This window comes from Azolla caroliniana, unplaced genomic scaffold, assembly GCF_043228905.1.
Source record: "Azolla caroliniana isolate FFs.n. ecotype wild unplaced genomic scaffold, voAzoCaro1.0.p SCAF_9, whole genome shotgun sequence".
Lineage (NCBI taxonomy): Eukaryota > Viridiplantae > Streptophyta > Polypodiopsida > Salviniales > Salviniaceae > Azolla > Azolla caroliniana.
Genome location: NW_028230444.1, coordinates 14,201,133 through 14,212,307, shown reverse-complemented (window position 1 = coordinate 14,212,307; position 11,175 = coordinate 14,201,133). Strand labels below are relative to the sequence as shown.

The 11,175-nt window shown below is 42.3% G+C and overlaps 1 protein-coding gene across 1 annotated transcript; it reads right to left on the bottom strand.

Annotated features, from left to right (window-relative positions):
- Positions 1-2,128: 2,128 nt before the first annotated feature.
- LOC147860219 (uncharacterized) lies at positions 2,129-4,186 on the bottom strand. The gene is made up of 2 exons (XM_087324092.1): positions 2,437-4,186; positions 2,129-2,271 (listed from the first exon to the last, which is right to left on the bottom strand). The coding sequence occupies exons 1-2, from the start codon at positions 4,184-4,186 to the stop codon at positions 2,129-2,131; spliced, it is 1,893 nt and encodes a 630-aa protein (XP_087180218.1).
- Between the last annotated feature and the right edge of the window lie 6,989 nt (positions 4,187-11,175).

Sequence of the window (11,175 nt, the reverse complement as noted above, 5' to 3'; positions counted from 1 at the left end):
AGGACAATGGGATGCTCTGGACTACTAATTATATTAAATGATATTATACACACAAAACTACCTAGGACAACTTGAATGGGTTTTGATTCTTCTACAATATTCCCGGAAGCAATGGGACGACCATCAATGACCACTACAGATGCGGGACAAGGAAGTTTTCTTAAGGATATCTGAGAAGCTTGGGCAAAATTTCGATCCATGAAACAGGAATTAGCTCCGGAATCTAAAAGTGCTAGGACGGGTACTGGGGGAGTACTTTTAGTACTAACAATGACTTGGGCTAGGAACACATTGCTAACTTGCTTGGAAGGAATGGAACCACTAATGGGCTGTACAGATCTAGGGCTGCTGTCCAACCAAATGGCTCCTATTTTGGCTGGACTCAATCGTTTAACTCTTCATCTAATTGACTAAGGATTTCAAATTTATTTGAGATACTTGGGCTATTAGTACTATGAATACTATCTGACACTCTATTAGTACTATTAATACTATCAGACACTCCAAAGGGAAGAATTGACTCGGGTTTAGTACAGGCGACGATTTGATTTACCTGTCTTCTTGGCCTATGGGGACAATTGATGGCGATATGTCCTGGTCCACCGCAATAAAGACATAATCGATTGGCACATCGTCGTTGCTTTTCTTCTTCCGATAACGGGCCGCGTCGACGCATGGTATCGATCTCCATCGGTGTCAAAGTATTTGCTTGAGGTATGTCTCGTGCAAACGGTTTAGCCGCGACTGCGGCGTAAGTGGGCTCTGGCCTAGAGCGTGGTATCTGTAATTGACGTTCTGAACGCCGTTCAAAAAGGCGGTTGTCACATCGAACTGCTCAACTGATTGCCTCCGTAAGAGACATTGGTTCTTCGGGGAAAGTTAGAAGTAGATCTTTGACATCGTTTCGCAAGCCATAGCGAAACTGCTCCATTAGTGCTTGATCATCCCAGGGTATATCTGAAGCAAGTAGGCGGAAATCCGCCGCGTAGGCAGAGGCTGGACGATCGCCTTGACGCAATCGCCGGATCTTGTTGATCGTCGTCCTGATGCTGTCGGTGTCTCCAAAGCAGGCTTTAAACTCACCAATAAAATCTTCAAAGTTATTAAGTAAGGGCGATTGTTTTTCTAGAAGCGGAGCAAACCATGCCAAGGCTGAGCCGCTAAGTAGCGTGCCTATTAGGCCGACTCGAGATGCATCAGTGGGATATCGGGAAGGATGCATCTGGATGACTAAGCGTACCTGATTAAGGAATCCCCGGAATTGCGAACGCGTTCCATCAAATTTCACAGGAAGTCCAATCTTGGGCTCTTTATGAAATCCTTGGGGACTGGATCCTTGTTGTTGCAACGCTGCTTCGAGTTGTTGTACCCGTAATGCTAACTCCCCATGTTGTTGTTGCGTTTGTTGTTTTTCCAGAGCGATTTGTTGCAGATCCCCTATCAGCCGTTGGTTTTCTTGTTCCAGGGCAACAAACTTTTCTTTTAGGCACTGTAGCTCGGAGAAAACGGATTGGTATTCTTGGGCGCTAACAGTAGCCATAGTATAGGGAAAAGGGTAGGAGGATGAGGGAGAGTGACAAGTAGGCTAGAGGAAGAAATTGGTTCAAACTGTCAGGAATAGTACTAAAACAGAGATGGAATTAGTACTAAGAACAGCAGTACTATTAGTACTAAGAGGACGGGACTGCGTAAGATTCCCGAGAGAGGAAGTGAGAAGAGGAGAGAGAGAGAGATAGCGAGAATGAGAGAGAGAGAGAGATGATGACAGCGGTTATATATTATGTGAAAAGATAAGTACAAGCGGCTAAGAGGCTTAAGACTGGCGTTGAACCAATTTGGTTCAAAACAATGCCTTGTGCCTCCTTTTATAGTGTTTTTAGGAATAATCCTGAAGCTTCTAGAATGTTCCAGAGAGATCTGGAATATACATCAATTTTCTATGATAAAGTATAAATGAAAATAATATTCTACAAAATACAATTCATAATCTAATGGTAAGAGCTCGACCCATGTAGCATAAAGTCATGGGTTCGAGTCTTGCCATGACAATATCTTCAAGCTCATCAATAATTTCCTCATGGACTTCATTGTTTCCATCAATAGCTTGGTTTTGCATTCTCAAAAGCCTCTACGCACTATCATATTCATCATCCATATCTTCAAGCTCATCAATAATATCCTCATCGACTTCGTCATTTTCATTAATAGCTTGGTTTTGCATTCTCAAAAGCCTCTCATCAACTTCTTCTTTGTTGATCATATCCAATGTTACTTCATTGAGGCATAATCTCGTTTCCCTTATTCTTCTAATGAGATTATGATTTGTATGTATATAAACCAATTTCTAAACATGAGCATGAGTCAATCTATTTCTTTTTTTTGTATGTATCGATGAGAATGTGCTCCAATTTCTTTCACAAGAAGATGCACATGAACCTTGAGAAAGCACACGAATTGCAAGCCTTTTTAAGTTTGGAGTACATGCTCCAAATGTTTCCCACCACTTAATTGCATTATGCATCATAGTTGGATCATTTGCCATAGGAATTTGAAATGTACTTTTTTCTTGAGTTCTATAAGCAAAGAAGTCATTTAATAAAACACTACATAGATTTATATCACCATTGGTATAACGCATAATAGTTTCCATCCAACTTGTATTAACCTTATCATCAATATCTTGAATTTTTTCTCTCCAAATTGGATGCAAAATAAAGCCGGTTGCATGCAATGGTGATTGTAACATTGTCCATCTTTGCATACATATTTCTTTAATTTCATCAAGCATTATATGATCTACATCTTCAATGTGGTTTATTTCTTCTATCATATGTTGAGTACATTCATAAATTAAACCCATGGTTGCTCCTTCTCTATCCGCCAATCTAAGAACTTTTAGGATTGGCTTGCATATCTTTACTATCTTCTTCATATTTGCCCAAAAGGAAGCATCAAGTACAATTGAAACTATTTCTTCTCCTTGTTGTGTTTTCGATCCTTTCCATTGACACCATTGTTCACTAACCACCATTCTTCTTAATCCCCCTTTGACTCTATCATCCAATAAGTTTGAAAGCATGATAAAACTATAGGCAAACCTAGTAGTGGAAGGCTTTAACAATTCTTTCTCACTAAACTTATGAAACATTGCCAAAGAATGTTGTTTTCGTGTTATAAACACGATTAGCTTTGTAGCTAATTTCATAACATCATGAACCCAAGCACATTTTCCAATATCTTCAAACAACAAATCAAGGCAGTGACATGTGCATCTAGTAAAAAAGATCATGGGCCACTCTTTTTCTATCATCCTCCCAGCTGCCACACAATTTGTTGCATTGTCCATACAAACTTGCACAACATTTGATGGGCCAATATCAAGAATAACCTCTTTCAAAATCTTAAAAATATACTCTCCTGATTTACATTCTCCACTAGTGTCAATTGATTTCAGAAACACAGTGCCATATGCCGAAGCAGCCATGACATTAATTATAGGTCTTTTCTTTGTATCTGACCAACCATCACTTACAATCGTACATCCAACAATTTTCCATTTTTCTCTAATTCGGATAATCTCATTTTTAACATAATTCACCTCTTCATTCAAGTGCCTTCTACGTAATTGATTAGGAGATGATGGCTTATAAGAAGGCCCAGCAAGTGCTACGGCTTTTATTAGGTCATGAAAATATGCACTTCCCGCTTTTACATCTGGTACATCCTCTACAAAAAAAAACCTCCTAATAGCTTCATCAACATTTTTATCAAGTTGTTTTTGCCATGACACTTTCAAGGGTTCACCATTGTCTACTTTCATCTTTTTATTTGTTGATGCATTGACAGAAGATGATGAAAGCATTTCATTGATAGATGTTGACTCCACAACATCAACATTTGCACTACTTTTTTCAGCATTGCATTTCATTGATGATCCCCCATCGACATCAACATTTGCATAACTAGTATTAGATATCATTTTTTGTACTTCAACTTTTTTGATAGCATCAATTCGACGGCATTTGTCAACACCGAAACCTTTCGTGCCCAATAGGTGAGCTCTAATTCGGAAGGGGCCACCAACAAATACATGTTGGCAATGTTTGCATTGAACAACGGGCATACCCTTATCAGGTTTTCGCACAATGGTCACATGATCCCATTCAAAGGCCTTTTGCTTCACCATTTTAGTAAATTAACCTCTGGAAGTGTCAATAATCAATAGAAATTTCACCCTGTTAATAAGCTAATTACCTTCCACTGATTTTGGGAGAGATTAATCTGATGTAACATAAAAAAATTTCAACATGAGATACAAGGGAAACGTAATCTCAATCATCAAACATAATTTCTGAACAAAAGCTTGAATAAAGAAGAAATAGATGAGAAGAGAGAAGAGAGACTTACTGATTTCGAAGTGACATCAACATCAATTTCAGCCAAACCCTAATTTTTAGGGAACAAGATGCAAGAGGAGGTGAGAATTAGGCATCACATAGAAGAGACAAGGACATAGTCGAACCCTAATTTTCTGCCTTCAAGGTACCTATCACGATTCACTACTCGTTGTAGGCTGTTCGTCGTTCACTGTTCGTTGTTTTAGCTATTCTCTGCTCCCTGTAGACCGTTCTTTGTTCATACTCTTTGAATACACTTTTTCTCAAAAAAAAAAAAAACACGAATACTTGACTTCCCATTCTTATTCGTATTCGTTTGCATTCGAATGGGAATGCCCACGAATGCGAATATGTCAATCTATGGTCACTATGCATGTATAAATGGGTGTATTGTGTGTATATACATATTCATGGATGTAATGTTTAAATGTAGGTATATATGCATGCACGCATGTATATGTATATATAATGTATATATGCTACTCCAAATTTGAGCATTGTTTGCATAATATATTCTTTACTATCTCATTGAAATATTTAATATTTCATGGGTTTATTTAATTTTTTTCTCTAACATAATTGATAATACCCTTAGGTAGATATATTTTCAAAGATTTATTTATACCCTTATATATATACATTTTGTATCTCAGTGGTCAATTTAAACCCCTTTTGATGAACTCATGTGCTATCATACAAGTTTTGACAGTGAAGCCCCCGGGTAGACCCTTCACCACATCGGACCACTCTGTCGTCGTTGTCGTTTGCTTCGACTTGTTCGGATGTGCCGACTCCTTCGGTCGACTCAGCTTCCTTTTTCTGCTTATCTCCCCCCTTTGTTCTTTCTTCCTCTCTAGTTCCTTGTCCGGTGCCATTCGTTCCCATTCCTATTCTCCCCCTCAAGTGCAGCACGTCGAGATGCTGAACACCGAGCATTTCGGTGAAGTGCTGCAACTTGTCTGACCCGAGCGGTTTGGTGAAGATATCGACAATTTTCCGATATGTTTGAACATATCGAAATTCAACTTCACCGCTCAAGACCCGCTCACGCATGAAGTGATAATGCACTTCTATGTGCTTTGTCCGAGCATGGAATACAGGGTTCTTGGCGAGCTGAATGTTGCTCATGTTGTCACAATAGATCAGGATCGAGGTCGGTTCCTCGATCTGGAGGTCACGCAGTAGTCGCGAAAGCCAAATGGCTTCATAGGTGGCATTGGTAGTGCCCCAGTACTCAACCTCAGTGCTCAACAAAGCCACTGTCGGCTGCTTTTTGCTGCTCCACGCAACAACCGCACTACGTAGAGAAAACATGTAACCGGAGGTGGATCGGAGATCCGATGCATCACCAGCCCAGTCGGCATCGGTGTATTCAACTAGCTCTTCAATTATACCATGTTGGTATAACAGTCCCCGGTCCTTCATGCCGCTAACATACCGGAGTATCCAATGTGCGCACAGAAGGTGTTCGACGACCGGTTTCTGCATGAACTAGCTAATCACTCTGACTGGATACCTGATGTCGGGTTAGGTGATCGTCAGGTATATAAGGCTCCCAACAATTTGTCGGAACCGTTTCTCATCACAAGTCGGTCTGGAGTCCGGATGTAGCTTCAGGTTCCGGTCCAGGGGTGTAGAGATCGGTCAACATTCCGTCATGCCGAACTTGTACAACATATTCAACACATAATGGCGTTGTGAGAGCAATATGCCATCGAGGGTTCGGATCACCTCTATCCCAAGGAAATAATCAAGGTCCCCAATATGCCGTCAGGGGTTCGGATCACCTCGATCCCAAGGAAATAATCAAGGTCCCCCAGGTCCTTCATCTCAAATGCGTCCAACAGCTGGGACTTCACATGGCCGATTTCATCGAGTCCGGGTCCGGGGATGACTAAATCATCTACATATAGCAGGATGCACACCGGACCGTCCGGACCGTTCCGGATGAACAAGGAAGTGTCGGACTTTGAGGCCGCAAACCCCATCTTACGCAACCGGTGTGTGACCTTTGCATTCCAAGCTCGGGGGGCTTGCTTCAGACCGTAAAGCGACTTCTTGAGTCAGCATACTGCCGACTTGTTCATCTTCGATTGGAAACCGAGGGGTTGGATCATATAGACCCGTTCTTCAAGATCACCTTGAAGAAATGCATTCTTCACGTCCATTTGGTGAAGATGCCATCCCCTTGCCTCAACAACAACCAATACCACACGAACCGTCATCATCTTCTCTACCGGAGCGAAGGTCTTGTCATAGTCGATTTCGTGGGTATATGTGTATCCCTTCACCACTAACCGGGCTTTGTACTGGTTGACCGAACCGTCGGCGTTGTACTTCACCTTATATACCCACTTGCATCCGATCGGTTTACACTATTGGGGTGGGTCAACCAGATCCCATGTGTCATTCACATCTAGTGCCCACATTTCTTCCTCCATAGCAGCACGCCAATTTGCGTCTTTTGCTGCTTCTGCGTAGCTCTCCGGCTCACGCACTTCCTCCACCTTAGTCATGTACGCATAGTGATGCACCATGTACTCATTGTACTCCTATCTCTTTACGGGATTCTTTTGGCGTGATGACCAGCGTAACTTGTCGTTACCCGGTTTGGGGCCCTTCTTGGCCGGTTCGAACTTCATTTCTGATGATCCGCCTTCTCCCTTTCCGGGGTCAGATTCGCTCCGATCCGACCCTTCACTGCCGATATCGTATTCCGGCATCTTCTTCTTCCCCTTCTCTTTGCGCGTGAACTGTCTCCTTGGTTCCTTGCGCGGGGAGAGCACGATAGAGTCTCCACTACTTATCGGTTCTTCATTCGACTGGTCATCTCGACTCAGCTACTCATTCAACCCACTTAGCCGGAATGATATTGGACTCTCTTCTAGAGTGTCGAAGTCTTCATCTTCTACCTGGACCTCCTCGGGCTCACTAGTCTCATCTTCCGGAATCGGGTCGGAGTCGGAGGTTGGAGTCGGTAGTGAGTACCATGATGCCGACTCATCAAACTCGACATCTCGACTTAGTCGGACTTGCTTAGTCCGAGGGTTATAACACTTATACCCCTTCTGCTCATGCGAGTAACCGGCTAGGATGCACTTCTCTGACTTCGGATCTAGCTTCTTCCGCTTCTCATCCGGTGCATGCACATATGCTATGCTACCGAATATCCGAAGGTGCTTCAAATTCGGCTTGCGCCCGAAGTACAGCTCGTGTGCAAACACCTTGTCTCCGATCCGGTTTTGGATTTAGACGGCCGTCCAGATCGCCTCCGCCTAGTAGAATTTGGGCATGTTCTTTTCCTCCAGCATTGCCCTCATCGCGTCGACAATCGACCAATTCTTCCTTTCGGCCACACCGTTTTGTTCCGGTGTGTACCTGTAGCTAAATTCTCTCCGAATTCCCTTCTGCTATAGATAGTTGTTGAATTGGCTGAAAAAGTATTTTTTTCCGCCATCCGACTGCAGGCACTTTATCTTCCTCTTCGTTTCCCTTTCGACTAAGCTTTGAAGGTTCAGGAAACAGTCGAAGACTTCGTTTTTCTTCTCGATGAGGTAGATCCACATGTGCCGGCTGTAGTCATCGATGAAGGAGACGAAATACCGACGCCCGCCAAGACTAACATTTTGTGTCGATCCCCATACATCCGAATGGATTAATTTGAGCTTGTTACAGCTCCGGTTTTGTACGGTGGGGAATGGAAGCCGGTGTTGCTTCCCGAGCTGGTAGGCTTCACAAATTTGGGCCTTCCTGCCACTGAATTTCGGCAAACCGAACACAACATGTTTCGATTGCAGGTCCTGAAGCCTCCGGTAATTGACGTGGCTGATCCGCTTATGCCAAAGATCGATGTCCAATTCAATCTTCTGTCCTTTGGCAAACATAACGGTGCCTATGTCATTAGTGTTGAGGAAGAACATCCTCCCTTCTCTGCGCCCTTGCGCAATTATCCGGCCTTCTTCCTCGATGAAGCACTCGAGGTGCGTAAATCGCACCTGCATCCCCTCGTCGACGATTTGTCCAACTAACACCAGGTTCTTTGTGATAGTTGGAACGTGTAGTATGTTCATCAACTTCCGCTTTTGTCCGACATGGCTTAAAGGGATTTCTTCGACATGCACAATCGGGTGAGGGGTGTTGTGAGTTCTAGACCGTGAGGTCAATACAAGGAGTGCGAACGGTATACAATCGGTGGGTGAATGTGAGATAAAGAGTGAGAATTATAGAGAGAGAGAGAGAGAGAGAGAGAGAGAGAGAGAGATGGAGAGAGAGAGATATATATGTACAAAGTTTAGAGAGAGAGAAATAGACTAAAAACTAATTCATATTAAGAGACTTAAAAAGTAATACAAAGAAATGGTCGATGTGGCAAACTAGTTTCGCTCCTACGGAGCTCATCAGTGCACATGACCATTTAGAATTGGAGGGGTTTATATAGGGAAGATAAGGGACGTGTGTGTGTGTGTGTGTGTGTGAGAGGGAGATAGTGTGTGTGTGTGTGTGTGTGTGTGTGTGTGTGTTCAAATTTGATGATGTAGGAGATATGGGGTTTGATATATTTGGTGTGGGATAGAAGATTTTTTGGGGTTATTTGAAACACATGTAGGGGAGTGTGAGAGAGAAAGAGAGAGGAAGGGTAAAAGAGAAGTGTGTGAGGTGGGAGTTAGGGATGGTGAAGTACGTTAGAATGTATGGAGATCTTTGAAAAAAGGAGGGGGGTAGGAAGAATTGGAGGGTATATTGGAAATTAAAGTGGAGGAGGAAAGGGTAGAGTGAGATTAAGAAGAATGAAAGGGGGGGAGGGGTGCGAGAAATTTACTAAAAGAGGGAGGGGTATGAATGTAATTCTAGAAAAAAGGAAGGGGGAAAGGGGTAGATTGAAATTAGTGAACGAGACAGGGGTAGAGTAAATTGACAAAGTGGGAATGAAGTGAAAAGATCACCAAGAACGATTCAAGCGCACCCAAATCGTTTCATATACTTGGCGTGAGTTAGGGAAAGGTAGGGGTAAAGTTAGAGTGGCAATGAAAAAGTAAAGGGAGGGGTAGAAGATCAAATTAGGAAAAATAAGGGGGAGGTGATGGTTAGAAAAAAATAATAAAATTTGGAAACAATAAAAGGTGAGGGGAGGGGTAGGATTAGAAAATAGGAAAAAGGAGAATGAACATATCCCACACCAAATATATCAAACCCCATATCTCCTACATCATCAAATTTGAACACACTCTCTCTCTCTCTCTCTCTCTCTCTCTCTCTCTCTCTCTCACACACACACACACACATCCCTTATCTTCCCTATATAAACCCCTCCAATTCTAAATGGTCATGTGCACTGATGAGCTCCGTAGGAGCGAAACTAGTTTGCCACATCGACCATTTCTTTGTATTTCTTTTTAAGTCTCTTAATATGAATTAGTTTTTAGTCTTTCTCTCTTTCTAAACTTTGTACATATATATCTCTCTCTCTCCATCTATCTCTCTCTCTCTCTCTCTATAATTCTCACTCTTAATCTCACATTCACCCACCGATTGTATACCGTTCGCACTCCTTGTATTGACCTCACGGTCTAGAACTCACAATTCGTAGTAATTTCTATGGAGGACCAATCCACAGAGACGTGAACCCACGATGGCATATGATCGACGCCCTTCGAGTATCCACTTCGTGTCGAGTTCCCTCATTTCAAGTGGAAGGCATTTGCAACGGCATCATCGGCATCCCATACATGCCTTCAACATATTATCTCTCACTTCCTTACATCTTTTCATTGTAAGCATGGGACTACATTCGGTAGCCATGCATTCCCTTTTGTCTCTTTTAGTATGTGTGCATATGGACTACTTTCAATAGTTGGCATTTTGCATAATCTTAGTATTTCCTTTCCTTTCCAATGCACGGGACTACATTGTAGCCGGCATTTGTATTCAACATATGTTCTACCCTTCCGTTGTAACCAATATACCTTGCATCACTCTCCCTCCCACTCACTTTCTCTTGCATGATATCCTTCCCCCATAGTCTCTCTATATTAACTTTACCCCTCTTTTATCTTTACCTAATTCTCAACATACCCTTACCTATTTTCAACTCTACCCCTTCCCTCACTTTTCGATATTTCCACTATACCCTCCCCCTTATTTTTCCTTATCTTTAACTCTACCCCTTCCCAAACTTTTCAATATTTTCACTATACCCTCCCTCCCCCTTACTTTTCCTTATCTTTAACTCTACCCCTTCCCTAACTTTTCCATATTTTCACTATACCCTCCCCCTTACTTTTCCTTATCTTTAACTCTACCCCTTCCCAAACCTTTCCATATTTTCACTATACCCTCCCCTTACTTTTCCTTATCTTTAACCCTACCCCTCACATTTTAACTTTTAGCATCCTCCCCTAATTCAGTTTCTCCTATTTTCCAATTCTACCCCTCACCTCTTAATTTTTAGCCTCTTCCCCTCATTCTCCTTTTTCCTATTTTCTAATCCTACCCCTCCCCTCACCTTTTATTGTTTCCAAATTTTATTTTATTTTTCTAACCATCACCTCCCCCTTATTTTTCCTAATTTGATCTTCTACCCCTCCCTTTACTTTTTCATTGCCACTCTAACTTTACCCCTACCTTTCCCTAACTCACGCCAAGTATATGAAACGATTTGGGTGCGCTTGAATCGTTCTTGGTGATCTTTTCACTTCATTCCCACTTTGTCAATTTACTCTACCCCTGTCTCGTTCACTAATTTCAATCTACCCCTTTCCCCCTTCCTTTTTTCTAGAAT

Bases quoted from the DNA above. Each gene is read 5' to 3' on its own strand.
- LOC147860219 (XM_087324092.1), bottom strand. From the start codon at position 4,186: ATGGTGAAGCAAAAGGCCTTTGAATGGGATCATGTGACCATTGTGCGA. The intron at 2,272-2,436 runs GTTCATGTGCAT...GCCTCAATGAAG, and splicing joins AATTCGTGTGCTTTCTCAAG to TAACATTGGATATGATCAAC.